Genomic DNA, 18,226 nt, shown 5'->3' on the forward strand with positions numbered 1-18,226 from the left:
TTTTTGATTACGAGCAATGGATTATTCACTAGGAGCAATTGATTTCAGCAGGCCGATTGCTGGCGCGGAGTGACCAGATTGTTTTTAGAGGTTATCGGTAGTAAATCTAAAGCAAATTCGGTAATTTTCGGTAAAAACAACTTTTTATTCACTCACAAAATTTATTAAATTCTAATTTTACGTTAAACGGTGAATACTTAGAAAAACATTTGATTTTTGGTTAGAAAAATTGAGTTATAGTGCGCTCAATTGTAAACCGATATTCGATCGAAAATCGATAGAACTACATATGGTCACTCTGAAAAACTTGCCCAATCTAGCTCTTGGTTAGGTTATGCCTGTGGCTCCACTACTGCATATTTCAATTCAGCCGTTAAGTGCTTTTGTGTTGTATTGTGCATTCATAAAATCAAAACAATAGCACTAAAAACCTATCAGATCATTTATCTATTATTTTGTGAATGATAAATAACAATAAAACAAATCGTTTAAACTAATGGTTGCATGAAGTTAAATATTATTAACAGATAAATATTCAAGTCGATCTGTCATACCGGGTGTTATAAACGCAACGCTCTTAGGCTGTCATGCAGGGATCTGCTGAAATCAATTGCTCCTAGTGAATAATCCATTGCTCGTAATCAAAAATAGAGGATGCTAGTCAAGAATCTATTGCGACTATTCAAAAAAAGTATGCTGCTAGTCTAAACTCAATTGGAAAACCCTGTAAAACCTTAATTTTTCGATTTTAGTACAACTAAAAACAACACGATTGCTTCTGTAGTACTTCGACGACTTCGGCCCACACAATAATAAAATTAAACAATATTTCTTTCCATTTCACAAAACTAATCCCCACGTTTACACAATCAATATTTTATTCAGTAAGAGCAGTTCCAGCTTTGTTGCCACCATTTTTTGCTTCGTCCCCGATCGTACTGTCCCACTGGAACAAGTGGGCACGAGTGCTATATCGATCCAAAATGTCCAACCGCACGCTCTAGAGCCAATGGGGGGGTAAAACTTCGATCTTCGGTTTAATGTGTTGTCCTGTATTTGTTGTCACGCACCTTGCGCCTATTTTCGCTTTCCCTTGCCTATAACAAACATTTCAACAAGTCGTCTGTCTGTCTATGTTTATTGTACGAAAATACACACACCACCTCACACCTTTTCGCTTACGGCCGCTTTTTACGCCGTATACTATCGTAAGGTAAGTGCAGCGAAAACACTTTTCACGTAAGTAAGCACAATAGTAGCTTCGAAAAACTCACACAAGAGCGCGGAAGGAGTTGATATAAACGTCGAGGGGATATCTTCTCTCGTCCATAAAAGGCAGTTTGGAGATGAAATCTGGGTAAAAATCCGTATGATAATTATTTTTCTTCGATTTGTTTTGGGTAGTTTGGAATGTTCCTTGTTGTTCCGTACTCTGCCCTGTTGTTATTGTTTCACGCTTCGCTTCACCCTTTTTGTCGCAGTTAACTAATCAATAATTTAATCGAGAAATTCGTTCATTCAGAAGCAGTTTTTGAGCAGTACGTACGCTTGAGGAGAAACTAGCAATTCTTCTTAGGAATAACATGCCTAAAGAGGATTACAAACACACACGCACCACCAGTTCTTCTCAAACTCTAAGCAATCAGTCAGTGATTTAGCTTGCCATCATATCACCTTCAGCTTATTCGGCGGGGGGTTCGACTACAAGCAGGAACCTTGCGCAATAATGCACCAAAAACACACACCCTAAGTACGCGTGATGATGATGAAACCGTTCCCGATTCCTAGCAAAATTAGCATCTTCTTGCGCCCCTGACCTACACACTATTTGGTGACCTAAAACTGTGGACGAAAAAACAAAAAACTCCATTACCTACACAACAGGCAACAATAGCACAAAAACAAAGCCAAAACTGACTACGCAAATGCGCCGCGCACTCAACGTTACCGGCAAGCACGTTTTTGGCTGCTTTTTCTCTTCCCCTTATCTGACCTTATTTTTGATAACTTTAGTTTATCCTTTGTATTTTCGCGGTTAGAGACGCTTTACTTTGCGCTTTCTCTTTCTGAATGTTGCAACAGCAATTTTGTTTTTTTTTTAAATAACATCTATCACAATATACAATATATTATTTTACGAGCTATCCTCCTAGAGTAAAAATTGGGATCGCCAGCCATGCGGCACTCCCTCACTCGGCTCCTCGTGTGCAGCACATACGCATACACACAACACCGCAACAAACACATGTTGGTGTTTTTTCTTTTACTTTTGCTTCGGAATTCCGAAAACGTTTAAGCAAACGTTGTTACACTTGTTCATGATTTATCATCATTTCGTCCCGTGTCCCGTGTCCCGTGTCTCTTGGCGCATGCACCACCCCATACCATGTTGCTCAATTATGAGGAGTACACATCGATTAAATACGAGAACACACATACACACACACACACGCAGAGTAGTGAGCCTCTCTTTCCCTGCACTTTTGCGTTAAAACATATTTAGCGTTAATACTCGCAGCAGGACACACGTTTGGAGGCATCGATCTGTATGTCGCGATTAAAACGTAGAGGAGTGTGCACGTGTGCACAGTGTTTCATCTAGCGATATTTTAGCATTAGCGCGATATTGACATCCACGATGGACAGGTAAAGAAAAAACAAAAGCACCTGTAAGATGTAGGGGGATCAAGAAAATTAAACAAACAGAGCGATGCACACACTGGACAGAGAGAGTACATGGGGGGAGTGGTACTTATCTTAACTAGTTATACCCTAGAGCGGGGTTAGAGGAAATATAAGCAGTATAGTATATAGTGTATATATATTCGAAAACCGGGACGTGGTGTATCCCGCGCATCCCGTGTGCCAGCGCCAGCAGAACACAAGAGCGCTCCTTCCTCCTGCTGTAACGTTAATGCGCGCTGGATATACTGCTTGTATTGTTGAAGTTAATGCTTTCATGCACACACACACCCACACACACGCAGCGCCCTCTCAATTCCATTCCCAACCACACCACGCGGGATATGATGCTGCTTTAAGGTGGTTGGTTGGTTTAGTAGGTATAATAATTTGTGCTCTGTGCTTCCTATTGCTTCAGAAGCCATTTTTGTCGTAATTTGTATCCATTCGTTCGACCATTCCCATTCGTGTATACCATCCCGGCATGCACCAGTTGGCTCCGTTGACGCTCACTAGACACCCCGTTCTCTCTGATGTTTGCTCGTTCGCGGGGTTTTACGTCGGTGTATCGGCTGTAAATTCGACCCGCGGCTTCGAGACGAACAGCGAGAGGAGCAGCTTCAGCACGGCCACAGTGACACCGCGCACCGAGGGCGCAGCTGAGGGCAGGACGGCAAACAGCAGCCCCCACCGGGCCCTGCCGTAGTCGAGCAGCTGGGCTGGGCCGCCGGCACCGGCACCGAACGAAGGGAATGGTGCTAGCGAATCTTAAATCACCATCGAGGAGGAGGCCGTCCGCTTCGCCACCAGCAAATCGTTGTGCGACATCACGATACCGCCGATCAGCGACACGACCGCCCGGTCGAGCCAGGTGACCGGGTTCGGGTAGACCAGCCCACCCTCGTAGAAGCCGAGATGGCCACCGTTCGCCAGCTCGACGTACATCGTTTGGTTGTGGGCAGCTAGCAAATGCAGAGGAAGAAACGTTCAGATTCGTGGCGAAGAGCAAAGCAAAAAACAACCCCCCCCCCCCCCCCCCTTACTTACAGGCAAACTGTTTGACCGGTTCGAGCAAATTGTCCGGCACGAGCGGATCGTCCCGCGCGTTCACAAACACCATCGGGCGCTGGATGTTGGCGAGATAGTTGAGCGACGAGCTCCAGCTGTACATGTCCTTGACCGTCGGGAACTGGTGCACCCGGCGCGTGTACGCCTCGTCCAGCTCGGGCAGCGTGGCGGCCGCGGCAATGTCGCGCTCGTTCAGCTGATACCGCTGCTTGATGTCGTCCGACAGCAGTACGTGCCGGTGCTTCATGATGATGCTCTTCACGTTCTCCGTCAGCACGTACAGGTAGAACCGGTGGAAGTTTTGCCACTTCAGCAGCCACTGGGTGGCACTGGAAGGTGCACCGAATGAGAAGAAGCAAAACCAATGCATTACAAATCCATCGGAGGGAGGAGAGGATTACACTTACACCACCGCATTGTAGCCCTGGCAGATCGAGACGCCACCGATGATGTTGGCCGGCCGCTTCGCCTCGCCGAGATACTTGGAGATGAGGTTGCCGCCGAGCGAAAAGCCAACCGAGACGATGTTCGTCGTCGGGTACTTCTTCAGCAGGCTGTTTATCATCGCCGAGTAGTCGTCCGTGTGGCCTGTATGGGGTGAAAGCAGTTAGTTTTTTGTTCTCGATTGCTCACAAGTGCGCTCGCTTACCGTAGGTGAAGATTCGGCTCGATGTCACCTGCACGCTGTCGAGGACGCCGATATGATTCAGCACCGCACACCGGTACCCGTGGCACTGGGCGTAGTGCACGAACGTGCGGATGTACACCGACTCGGACGAGTTGCCAATGCCCGGACAGATGGCCACGGTAATGTCGTCTGTGTATTTGCAAACAAAAAGAAGGGAAGGAAACATGCACATTGCATTAATGAAGCGTCATTTCTGCGGGAAAGCCCATTAACCCATTGCGTGCACACAGGGGTGGCTTGATCTGGAAATGGAATTGCCACCTACCTTCGACCGTCGTAATTAGCGGCTGGTAAAGATCGTACGTTAGCGTGGACCCGTCCGTCAGCGCTAGGTAGACCCGTTCGCCCAGCGGCCACGGACATTTGACGCGCCCCACGATACTGTGAATGATTGTCTGGATGTGTCCGCTAAAGCCCCACAGCCGGGTCGGAATGTACCTGCGAGAGAGAGAAAGAGAAAGGCATAGAACATTAGTATCCTTCGGCTAGCATGAACTTTACGTTTTCAACGCAAAACCCGTGTTGCCGGGGCGGGTTGAACGCGATCGTAAAAGCGAGGGAGAATCGATAAGAACACACGGCTATGTCACGCACTCTGGTCGCTGAAGCGCAGAACCGAATCACCTTGCCACATTACTCAATGGCACCTTCCAACACCAACGCGCCCGCGATAAGAGAGTCTTGGTTGCCGAAAAAGGTTAAAGGTTACGTACGATTTGAAGGATTTCTGACCGGTCGAGAGGGCATGAGGAATGGTTCTTGGGTTTTGGGGTAGAAACATTTACCTCCTTCCTGTGTTTCGATTTGATGTATGAGAATTCAACCCTACTAGAACCACAAGCAGTATCCTTTCGCTTTTATCGTTCGCAATCTATCTCTGAGCGCGGGTTTCAAGGCTTGCTCTTGCGATAAATCAGTGACAACGTGTACACTACTCTTCCCGGTCGTTGCTGTCGTTCCGATACGCTTGAAACCGAAGATGGCTGGCACGCTATCCTGCCGCCGATGCAGAAGGAGTAGATTAACCATCCTACACACCTGACACGTGTGGCACGTGTAACTTTGTTTCAAGGTAACTTGTGCCCTCACACCCCAGCAGAGAAAGGTCACATCCGGGGGCATTGGTGCTGCTGTGATTGTGATTGCATTTCTTCGCCGGCAGTATGCCACAACAAGCCGCGTTGTTTAGAGCCCGCCGCGGCCTAGATTGCCCAGGAAGGAAACCAATAGCGTTGTGATGAATTACGACAAATTGCCGTAACGGGTATGGCAATCCGATGCCCGTGCACCGATTCAAAACGCAAATCCTTTTCCATGGAAGCGTTACCCGTTCAAAGGAGAGCTTTATATTACACATAAGGGGACTGGGGAGCAATTTTTGAGGTTCATTGAAGCATAAGCGGCAGAAAAGCCGGTTTCTGGTAATCAGCTCTCGTTCGCTTGGTTATTCTTTACCAAATTTATAAGGGTTTCCGCTGGATTAAGGTTTGAAGCTGGATCTCTTCACTCGTTGACAGGTGAAGCGTTGAAAATCATGCTGAAGAAAATTTTGTTTACAAGTTTTTCTAAACCATTTTCGAATGTAAGCATAAATATTCAACGTCTTCAAGATGTTTTTCAACAGCTGTAAAACGATATATTTGCTTCATACAGGGTTTTCCAAGTCAGTTTGGAATGTAAACATTGTTATTCATCGCCTTCAAGATGTTTTTCAACAGCTGTCAAGCGGCGTATTTGTTTCAAAATGAAATTTCAGTTTCAATACATGATTTGCAACACATAACAAAGAACTGTCAAACTGAGACGAGATGAAAATCATGCTGTAGAAATTAAAAATTATGTTGATGGAAATGAAATGTCAGATCGATGTCGAACAACATTTTGCATGCGGTGATAAACAATGTTTACATTCGAAAGTGACTTGGAAAACCCTGTAATGACAAACAAATTTGACACTTATATAGCTGATTTTCAGTAAAATTTGCTGTACTGAAATGTATTAAGTAAATTGTTTTACTAAAAAAACATTAAAAGCATGACATTAATGCCGAAATTCAGCAAAAATATCTATTATTGAATAGCTTTCAGTAAAAAAAAAACATTACGGAAGCAAACTTAGAAAATTTGCTGTGTAAAAACTGACATTTTGTGATACCTCAAATTAGTGACATAAACGAGACCGAACCAAAGCAAATTTAGAAAGCTAAAGAGATATAGGCTGTCATAGACAAGCCTGCTCTAGAATATAGCCAAGCCTCTGATGGTGATGACAATTCCATTATAGGAGGATAAAGCTGGAACAAAGAAAAAGAAGAAGAACTAAAATTTCATTTTGAAGTAAATACACATTCGAAACTGATTTGGGGAAAGGAATGGTTTGTTTGAATTCTCGCTTAGATGGGATTTTAAATACTCTCTAATACAGAATGCTCTATCCTGATTTTTTTTTTATCATTCTTCCAACACGCTGTTCCATTTCTACGAAGTTCATAGTTTCCCTCATCAAGGTTTCATCGTATTTTTGAAGGTTTTGCTATTTGAATCTTGATTACATTTCATCCCACGGTATACACCTTGTTGAAACAAGAGATTACTTCAAAATTGTGTTTTGAAAAATGGTAGCAATTGGAATTGGAAAACCCATATTCCCCTTTCCAGTGATGTTACACTCTTGAAAAAACAACCAAATTGTGAATTAGGTTTGGGTGCATCGAAATCGCTCGCACAAAATCTACCCACCCAAACAGTGTAACCTTCCACGAAGCAGATCCAATCTTGTAACGCTGCTGTTGCTTCGGCAAAAAAGTATCCGTACCTCCTCTGTGCGGTGCGGAAAAACAAACTTCTTTTTTGTACTCTCGTCGCATCCAGCTGCTGCGTGTGGCTTACACAGCTGGCCAGCATTCCCAGGAAACTTTTTATCAAACCGTGATACGGAATAGCTGATCTTGAAACCTTGACATGCCTTGGAAAATATCCCCAAACACCCGCAACCAATGGCAACTGTATCCGGTGGTGAGTTTCCTTTCCACCGGCAAGAAAGAACCGATTGGACAAACATCTCTCTCACCCTCCGCTTGGAAGGCAACAAGGCAACAAGACAACAAAGTTTTCCACACAACGACAACAGCTGGCACAGTGGCGCACTCGATCGATTCACCCAAAGGGGAAAAGGTTATAATTTTCCCTCAGGTTAGCAATTTGCTGCTGCCTGCCTGCCGGTGTGTGTGCGCGCTATCGAGCCCGACGCATCCGTTGATTCACGCCACGGTCGTATTGTGTTGGCGCCATCGGGTGTCAAATGGCGTGCTATGGTCAGTGGAACAGCGGGAAACAGGACTCGGGTTATGGGAGAGAGTGTGTAATCGGTGGGTAGGGCACACACTGTCACTCGCATTAAAGGTGGTGATTTGCTTAAAAGTAGAGATAAGAGAGAGGCTTTTGTACTATGATGATAGATTGGTAAACATATTGCAAAGGGTTTCAAGGTGACCATTATGACAAAAACAAAGCATTCATTTTGATCTAAATATTCTCTTTGGAGTCGCTTAGGCTCCATGTTTCAAAGAGAATTTAGTACAGCCTACAAACGCTTTCCCATAGATTGCTTAGTGCATAAACAAATAGTTTTTTTTTACTTAAACATTAAATGCAATTGCACTTTACACTGAACGTTTCGGAAGCATCGACCGATACTGATAAAGCACACGTCGGCAATTTACAATGTACACCCAACGCGGCAAGGGACCACCTTTCGATATGCATTTTGATTATGGAATAGTGATGTGCTCCCTGGAGCGCTTCCACGACTCCGATCCTACTACGACTGTTGTTAGTTCGATTCCAACTCCGGTCAAGCGGGAACCATTAGTTCCACCCGGAGTCGGAGTCGTCCGGAGTTGAAGTCGTCCGGAGTTGGAGTCGTTCGGAGTCGTTCAGAATCAGAGTCGTCCGGAGTTGTTCAGAAACGTCTGAAGCCATTCGGAGTCGTCCGGAGTTGGAGTCGTCTGGAGTTGGAGTCGTCTGGAGTTGGAGTCGTCTGGAGTTGGAGTCGTCTGGAGTAGGAGTCGTCCAGAGTTAGAGTCGTCCGGAGATAGATTCGTCCGGAGTTGAAGTCGATCGGAGTTGGAGTCGTCCGGAGTTGGAGCCGTCCGGAGTCGTTCAGAATCAGAGTCGTCGGGAGTTGTTCAGAAACGTCTGGAGCCATTCGGAGTCGTCCGTAGTTGCAGTCGTCTGGAGTTTGAGTCGTCCGGAGTTGGAGTCGGCCGGAGTTGGAGTCGTCTGGAGTTGGAGTCGTCTGGAGTTGAAGTCGTCCGGAGATGGATTCGTCCGGAGTTGAAGACGTTCGGAGTTGGAGTCGTCCGGAGTTGGAGTCGTCCGGAGTGGTTCAGAATCAGAGTCGTCCGGAGTTGTTCAGAAACGTCTGGAGCCATTCGGAGTCGTCCGCAGATGCAGTCGTCCGGAGTTGGAGTCGGCCGGAGTTGGAGTCGTCCGGAGTTGGAGTCGTCCGGAGTTGGAGTCGTCTGGAGTTGGAGTCGTCTGGAGTTGGAGTCGTCTGGAGTAGGAGTCGTCCAGAGTTAGAGTCGTCCGGAGATAGATTCGTCCGGAGTTGAAGTCGACCGGAGTTGGAGTCGTCCGGAGTTGGAGCCGTCCGGAGTCGTTCAGAATCAGAGTCGTCGGGAGTTGTTCAGAAACGTCTGGAGCCATTCGGAGTCGTCCGTAGTTGCAGTCGTCTGGAGTTTGAGTCGTCCGGAGTTGGAGTCGGCCGGAGTTGGAGTCGTCTGGAGTTGGAGTCGTCCGGAGATGGATTCGTCCGGAGTTGAAGACGTTCGGAGTTGGAGTCGTCCGGAGTTGGAGTCGTCCGGAGTGGTTCAGAATCAGAGTCGTCCGGAGTTGTTCAGAAACGTCTGGAGCCATTCGGAGTCGTCCGCAGTTGCAGTCGTCCGGAGTTGGAGTCGGCCGGAGTTGGAGTCGTCCGGAGTTGGAGTCGTCCGGGGTTGGAGATGTCCGGAGTTGGAGACGTCCGGAGTTGAAGTCGTCCGGAGTTGGAGTCGTCCGAAGTTGGAGTCTTACGGAGTTGGAGTCGTCTGAAGTTTGAGTCGTCCGGAGTTGGAGTCGTCCGAAGTTGGAGTCGTCCGGAGTCGTATGGAGTCGCACGGAGTAATACGGAGTCGTCCGGAGTCGTCCGGAATTGTTCGAAGTCGTCAAGGGTTGTTCGGGGTCGTCCAGGGTCGTCAGGAGTCGTCCGGAGTCTGTCAGAGTCAACTGGAACATGACGTGCAATGTGCTTGTGATGAGACATTTTATTTCGTTGTGTTTTTTCTCTTTCACTTTGCACTTCGTATACAGTCTATTGATTCGAAGGCCGACTCCGGACGACTCCGATTCCGAACGTCTCCGGACGACTTCGACTCCGGACGACTCCACGCGATTCAAGACGGCTCCAGACGATTCTGAATGACTCCGGATAATGCTGGGCGGAGTCTACTCTGGAGTTTTGCCAACAGTATCCATCACTATTATGGAAAGCGACAACACGTTCGCAATAAAAACCCTCTCCCATCGACCTGCTTAAAACAACACATCCGGCATTCGACAGCCATGGAAACTTTTGTGATTGCGCATTATGCATTATATTGGCGGAAGCAAGATTGAGTGTTGACCAACGCCACACTTCTTCTGCAGTTGTGTGTCAGCACACTTTTACCCCGACGACAAATGCATAATAAATTGAAAGGACATTTGTTGCCTATAGTGACGAGTGGGGAAGCAGCAGGAAGTGTAGGAATGATTTATCTTATACGCCTTTCCTTCCCGTGTCCTGCCTGTTCCTGCACGTCGGAAGAAAAAAAGGGCCATTTTTCAAAGTGGACGGCAGCACTAGCATACGAAATGCGTTCTTGCCGAAATGCCGAAATCAATCGTAGATGACAATTCGGTTGATGTGTGGCAACAGTCGGAAAAAGGAAAGGTTAGAACCCCTTGTTGTGTTCCATTAACTCGTTCCTCATCGACGGACCAACTGATAGCGGCGCACAGGGCGGCAATAGAGGGGAGCCCATTATTGAGAGTGATTTTATGAATAAAAAATAAACTTCATTCGATTGCGGACGTGTCATACACATGTGCTGTTTGTTTGTGTTCTTGTCACGTAAGTGTAAGCGCTCTGCCTAGATGACATTGAAAAAGGTTGCTTGGAATGAAATGCCTGGACAAAACAAATTCAATTCTAGATTTTTCCTTTGCTTTCCAGCACGCACGAACGCTTTCAATTTCCATATTATAGTTGCCGGAGTAATTTAATCCCACCACTGTCACGTTATCAGATTTCGGACATTTTAAACATTTGTTCCACCCATCTGAAAAGCGATACGGGTAAGCAATTAATTCGACACTGCACAGAGAGACACAACCGGGCGTGTTTGTTGTTGCAACAACAGAATTTCCCGCACAAAGCGTGGCGCTGCATTGTGCGTTGTAAAATTTAATTGAGTCAGCGATCCGGTTACATTTTACATGAGTCCGGTCGGGTAGGGGAGCTTAGGAAAGCTCCCAGTGTGTTGTCATTTCTTCATCCAGCTCCGCTTGCATCTCTCCAAAATCCCACCAGCCAGACAACTTGCTGAAGCGCCAGCAGGAAAGTCACAAAACCAAGGACGCAGACAGGCGCTTGGACATCATTAAGGGCACGGTGTCCTGGGGCGTAACAGCAGTTAGTAGCTCGTTTCACCGTCTGGCTTTGGGTGGACTCTGATTCGGATAAAATGTGCACACCAAAATACACACAAAAAAAGGAATGGAATCGTTTATCATGATCCGCTTTCGGCTAAAAGATCGCCAGACACAAGTCCTCGGAACAAATCCCGGCCCGGGCGCTGCGGTGTATTTTTGACTTTATCAAAACCCTGTAGGGTTTCCTGGGGATTTTTATTTTATTACTGCTTTCGGACAGTCATCTCAGTGCTGTTTGATGTGAAGACTCTCGCCGTCATACCTCTGTTGACGCTGGACATAAAAATGCTTCACAAGCGCACCTAAGAAGGTAAAATGCCAAAGGGATGTCTTTGGGGCATACTGGACACACCAGATGTATTTCTTTTTCCCATCTTCGTTTCTGTTCTCATTTACACTTTTTTTAGCAAACCTAAGAAAGCGAAGAGTGGTCTTTTTCTTCTTGATACACCTACGGTGTTGTGCCTTTTTTGCGCGCTATTTGCACCTATTTTTCACTTCCGGCATTCGACGCATTCGCTTGCCCTAAATTGCCTAACATTTGTCCAATTTACCGTGTTTTGTTTTGGCTGTATTTACCGTGTTTTTTGCTTCCCTTTTGTTTTGCAACCAGCCAAAGGATGTAATGGCGAGGGAAGTGTACAGGTAGAGTCCCTTCAATGTAGAGTGTTTTCATTAATTAATGAGACTTTTATTTCCTCTTCTTATTTATTGCGACTATGAATGACAGAGCCACAGAGGTTGATGAATGATTGTCATGCAAAATGACAACAACGGAAGCAATCCCCTGGAGGTTGGAGAGCTGAGGCATATTGACAGTGAAAGCTAAAGTTAATTAATAGCATGTCGTTGCTGTTTTTGTTTTGGAGTAAAGTACAGACTTCAAACGTATGCCGCGAATCATGTTGATGACATTTAATAAATTCAATCAAAACGAAGTTCACAAAAGGGCAATTGGAATAATTTAATTATTAAATAAAAGGAAGACAATACAAGTAAAAAGTGATATAATTAAGAAATGAGATTGAACCGTGTCATATGATGAGACTCCACATTTCATCCGTCGCGATAGTAAATACGATTGTGCAGAGAATTAGACCTTCAATACGATTGGTTGACAATGGTACAATCCCTTTTAATAGAAAACTGTCTGCAACTTAAATTGAAATCCATCCTTCAACAAGGATCTTGTTCAGCATCCATCTCAACCATCCTCAAGCGTCAAACGTCATACGGTCGAGGATCTATACGGGCTGATCCCGTGCGTCCATCGTCGACGACAACTTGGAAGATAGAAAGCTCCACTAAATCCCTGGAACAATTGCTCCAGCAGCAACATGCTCTGTCCTCTTCGTTCGGCTAAGCTACAAGGAAAGGAGAAATTTCCCATACCGAACGAGGACACAAACCTCCCACAATCTTCCCCTATCAAGGTACTGGGAATAGATTTTCCACGAAACGCCGGTTCAATTTACCAAACCACCACCAGCAGCAGCAGCAGCAGCAAGCGCACACATAAACATTCTTCGTACCCTTGGCAGCTCCAGCAATTTTCCGAAAAATGAAGTAATGCTCCCGAGCTCGGTGGTTAGCAAAGGGGGTGAGTTGTGTGTTGGATAAGGGCACACCCCAATTCACCCCAAGGCGGTTCGTCAAAACCGCACGGCACACACGCGCGTCATTATTCCATTGACAGGAATGCCACACCGAAAAACAAGATTGGTTGCAAATTTCCCCCAACAGAGTTGGCTAGATCGTCGAAATGGGAAGAGCCGTAGGTGGAAATCAATGTTGACCCCAAAAATGTCACACGCAACAATAATGTGCAATGATTGTTGTGGTCGGGCGGAATAACATTGGCTGTGAGTGGACCGTCGCTCGCCCTTAAATTGATGTGGCTGGCGTAGAGTAGAGGCAACAGCACCACCCCACCACCAGCCCAGTTTGGTGCGTGTCTCCAAACCATTTCAATTTCCGTTCGCAGACCACAGATTGGAGGATGATGAGCGCTTCACACGGTTCCCCCCATTTTTCCCATCCTGGGCAGAATATGGCGCATTGCTTCCAGCACAGCAAGCATAACGCACATACAAAGAGGGGAAAAAGAGAGAACAAGAGCGGGAGATTTACTTGTTGAGCGCAACATAAAGGCCAACAGGGAATAAAATGTCAGATTTATTCGGCCGATTGGACGATATTGCACGGTTGGTGGCACTCTAAAAGCCCAACCACCACACAGTTCATTCCGGTTCGTACCGAAATTTATGGTATGCTTAGTGTCACCAGGCACCCACTCACCGGCAGAAGCCATTACTCGCAAGGATATAAGGGAGACACGGACAACGACTTATAAGGGCAGAAAGGAAGCGTCCAGCGGCTCATGTATGGTTTATTACGCTTCCCAGTTCGGAAAGCTCCTAGCGACACACTGGATTATGCACGTGCTGTCCTTAGGCTTAAGGTTGGCAGGATGTTCCGCCCATGCCTACCCGGAACAAGGAGTAGAATATTGCCTTCCAGCAGACATACCACTACGTGGGATATAAAGGTGACAAGTGCGGAACGTTACTTGGGGCTTGATGGGGCTCACTGCCAAGACGGCAACGAAGTAGGACAGCCGGCTGGCGTTTCCCACCGGGACTGATTAAAGGAATTTAGCTGGACGACTGGGAAACGTTCCATTTTGTGACCTACCGTAAGGTAGTGGAATGACGTTTAATTAAATCGAATTAAGTATTGAACCGATGGATGTGATGGAAATGAAAATGGAGCACAACTGATGGATAGTATGAAGATATGTAAAATTATGTTATAAAGACAAAGTCAACAGGAGAAATTGACGAAATTGTTGTGAAACAACTCATTTTAGTTACATTTATCCGCGTAGGTAGACAAAATATTATCATTTCTTATACATTTTAATGAAAATTCACAACTGATTAAAATGAAAACAACAGCAAATTCATATCCAATAGCCATAATCATTGCTATTGAATCTAAACCGCTTGTAAAGGTAACAAAAGATTCGCTTTAAATGATAATCAAGAAAGCCTTTCTTCATATGTGCACACCATCAGGCTTTAGCACTCCATCGGTTGAATGACCCAACCATGTCAAAGCAACATTAAGACCGGGTGTGCAAAAGAAAACACAAAAAACAGCTTTGCCATTTTTTTTTGCTCATTCATTACACAATAAACGCGAAGAAAGCGAAGAAAGAGGAAGTTAGGTATAAAACATACCGCTAATCGGGCTTGCAACGGGACGGGACAAGCATAACAATACAGAAAGAAGTAGGTAAAAAAAAACAATCACGAAACACACATGAAAATGAGAGAAAACGGAAAATGAAAAAAAATACTCACAGTAAAACGAAACGAGCGAGAGAGGGCAATGGAGAAGAAATTTGCGAGCACTACGTACGAAACTGTAATTCAACAGAGCAACTTGGTGAACAAGAAATACGAAACGAAACAGTTAAGTAAAGGCGGTGGGGGGCGATGAAAACAACAAAGTCCGGGGGCGCGATCCACAACTAGCGCAAAGCGCGGGGCCGCAAATGGACAAAATGGAGGAAAAGGCACTGCAGTGCTGTCCGTGCACATGATGTGCAATCTTCTCGCTTCCTCATTGCAGCTGATGGGCAGGTGCATCTCGTAATGAATGTGATGGATGCATTGATGACTTGGTGGAAAGGTTGCGCCGAGCCGTGCAGTAGTAAATGGACAACGATAGCTAAGAGACCGAGAGCAAATGCAAACGCATGTATCATTCACCAGGTTTGCACGCGAGCGCTGCATCATGAATGAATGGATAGAAGGGTGAAAATTCGACTGGGACGGAAAGGGAAGGGTCTTTTATTGCACTGCACTTCACTGCACCGAGGCTTACGTCATCGGCAAATGGAAGTGGGGTTGCAGAAAAATAGCTACTTTATGCAATAACGAGACGAGAAGTAAACGAACAAATGAACGGATGCTTTACATTTAAGGCATGCACGTTTGATTAGTTTCAACTGTTGGTGTATCGAGCATAATTAAAATTACTCTCAGTACAGTATATGCTGGCGGGTTTGTGCAGACACGGATAATAGAGTTAGATTATTAGATACTGTGACTATGATTTTTTAGGGATAAACTACCACAAAATAATTGGAGAATATATGAAAAAAGGGTTGCTCCGAGATTATTCAATTATTCAATTGTGGAGTTATTAGGATGCGCACAAAGGTTTATCAAAGACAACGCAACGCAATTATTATTATTAAAGACAACGCAACGCAAGCGAGCATATTAAATCCAAGAGACATATTAAGACAAATTCGTTCCAGGAACTTTTTCATATCCCTTACTAGTAATGATTCTGATTCCAGGTCTTGGAGTTGATTTTAAACCTACGCGGGTCTGGAATAGTGATGTGCTGTACGGAGCGCACCCACGACTCCGATCCGTCTCCGACTATTGTTAGTCCGATTCCGACTCCGGTAAAATGGAACCACTAGATCCGCCCAGAGTCGGAGTCGTTCGGAGTCGCACTGAGTCGTTTGGAGTTGTTCGGAATCGTCGGAGTCGTTCGGAGTCGTCCGGAGTCGCACTAAGTGGTCTGGAGTCGTCTGGAGTCGTCTGGAGTAGTTTGGAGTCGTCGGAGTCGTTCGGAGTCGTCTGAGTCGTCCAGAGTCAACATTAGCCGTGTGGTTTAATGTGCTTGTGATCAGACATTTCCATTCGTAGTGTTTTTTGTCTTTCACTTTGTACATACACTTCCTATACTAGCCGATCTCTGCCGACTCCAGACGACTCCGTCTGCATCCGTTTCTCGCTAACTCCAGGCGTCTCCGAACGATTCCGAACGACTCCGGACAACTCCAGACGGCTCCGGACGACTCCAGACGACTCCGGACGACTCCAACTCCGGGTGATTCCGAACGACTCAGGACGACTCCGACTACGAGCTTCGAACGATCGGAGTCGGATCGGAGTCGGTTTTGGGTCTGGCATCCTGGCATCCATATCAGTACTTTAACTGAATCCATGCCAGTCCTGCAACAGATCCAGCGCCTATAAAGGTTCTGACATTGATTCGTTTGCATATCGCTTTTGTAAATGATTCAGAACCTGTACCAATCTTGGACTTGAAGCTTGAAGCTGGATTCCTAACCTGAAGCTGGCTTCAAAACCATGCTTCCTGAAACTTCTGCCTTTTTTATTCTGGCATAAAGACAGGTCCAGAATTGGTATTGCGTAGCTCCGTGGTACAGTGGCCAACTCGACCGACTTAACAACGTGTCCGTCGTGGGTTCAGTCCTAGAATGGATCGTCCTCCCGTAGTAAAGATTCACCATCGGGATGCTTGGTACTGAATAAAGTCGGCAAAGCCTGTATAGGCCGGCGGCATGTATGTTTGCGAAGGACGTTTACGTCAAATTGAAGTGTCTCAGTCAAGGATCTATTAAGTCCAGTTTTTTCCTGTTAGCGGGCAGATTTAAAACGCTTTTAAAAATAAATACATAAAAAGATAGAAAACAAAATACAGTAGAATACAAAAAAAAATTGAATTATAGAGCTTCATAAAAAAGACCAATTGATTGTACACTTTAATTCATGATTACTTCAAGACAATGTTCTTCACATAAAAAACCTACTTAGGAACAACATTTGTAAACTTAGAATTGTACTGATAAAAACGATTGAATTTATTGTCTTATATGAAACAGACTACAACACAGTAGATAGAGCTCCAAAACAGTCTATTAGATAGAGATATTATTATAATAAATTGATATTGAATCCTTAAATTATTGAAAAAACATTGCTTCATTACCATTTCCCTGACTGGTATTGTTTTGTTACTACAAACGTAATCCAACCCTGGCAGCGCAATTCGATTAAATAAGGTATAGATGTAATCAGTGAGCAATATCTGCTACCTTCACCATCGATAAAACCGACAGTTTGCAGCGTTATCATAATTGCAATCGGAAATACAACTGGAAAGGAGAGCACCAAAGCCTGCAATCTTGAAGACGGTTTGCCAAGCAAGCGAGGATGGTGGTATCAAGCCAACGGGTACGTGGGGTGGTATGCTTCCGGGATTGATTCGTTATTGTAACGATAGCAAGATAATAGTCAATTGGGACAAGGGTTCGTTAGCGTGCAAGAGGAGTGTCTTTTTGTAGGACAAGAGTTATCGATATTGTTTCTCCGGATATTGCAGTTAAGAAGCAGTAAGTGGTTAGAATGTGGACATGTCTCTAAAGAAAGAGTTTCATTGATGTTAAAACAGTCGTTTCCCTAAGACCTTAATTGGTTTATTAAATAGTGATCACTGCGCAATAAACCGCTTTGCTGGCGCCTTTTAGTTCAAAGTCACAGACAGCTTGATAGTAAGCGGCAATGCAACTACAACACGTGTTTCTAGTTCATCGCCTTCTAAAACGCTAATCACAATCAAGCTTCAAGTACGGCGACATAACAAGAAGAAACGAAATGAAAAATTAATGCTTGAATCCGGTTATCACCAATTAAATTTTGGCACATGAGGTTCGCTTATCGCTCAAGAGAACAGAGAAACAGCACAGACGACCCGTTCAGAGCGAACGAAACAAACCAAAATCACGCCACTGATAGCGTGATCGCTTAACCGGATTTAGAAGTCTATTCCGACCGGAGCACGGAGCCTTTAATCGACGCTGAGGCAAAGAGGTGAAACAAAACCAACGGAAAGAAATAAAGCGGGCAAATCGTGTATCGTGTATCTCGTTTGGCAGCGCCCAGGCTAAAAAGACACATTATCCGCTTGCCAAAGACACATTAAGTCACTGCGAAGCCGATTAGACCATTTGAGCCGGTTAATGATAATGATGATGTTGCTGATGATAAAAACAAACGGAAGCTCCGGCAGCAGCTAATGGGCAATGGGTATTAAAACCGAACGACTTGACGAGGGAGAGCTTTGCGTTATCGATTTTGGATTTCGGTAGTACGGTGGGTGCGAGTCAAAGGCTTCCCCTTTCTGCTTACAGGCAAGCTCTTGAGATGGCTTTATTTTGCTCGCGAA

At 45.3% G+C, this 18,226-nt stretch overlaps 1 protein-coding gene across 1 annotated transcript in view; it reads right to left on the reverse strand.

Annotated features, from left to right (window-relative positions):
- Nucleotides 1–860: 860 nt before the first annotated feature.
- Nucleotides 861–18,226, reverse strand: part of LOC1275409 (abhydrolase domain-containing protein 2) — a 38,108-nt gene continuing 20,742 nt past the window's right edge. Inside the window, exons 2-6 of the mRNA XM_061662075.1 lie at nt 4,704–4,876; nt 4,400–4,567; nt 4,158–4,338; nt 3,730–4,079; nt 861–3,644 (exon numbers count right to left, since the gene is read on the reverse strand). Of these exons, the coding sequence (XP_061518059.1) occupies nt 3,451–3,644; nt 3,730–4,079; nt 4,158–4,338; nt 4,400–4,567; nt 4,704–4,876 (1,066 nt within the window). The 3' untranslated portion in view covers nt 861–3,450. The remainder of the gene's footprint in view (nt 3,645–3,729; nt 4,080–4,157; nt 4,339–4,399; nt 4,568–4,703; nt 4,877–18,226) is intronic.

This window comes from Anopheles gambiae, chromosome 3 (genome assembly GCF_943734735.2).
Source record: "Anopheles gambiae chromosome 3, idAnoGambNW_F1_1, whole genome shotgun sequence".
In the NCBI taxonomy this organism is placed as follows: Eukaryota; Metazoa; Arthropoda; class Insecta; order Diptera; family Culicidae; genus Anopheles; species Anopheles gambiae.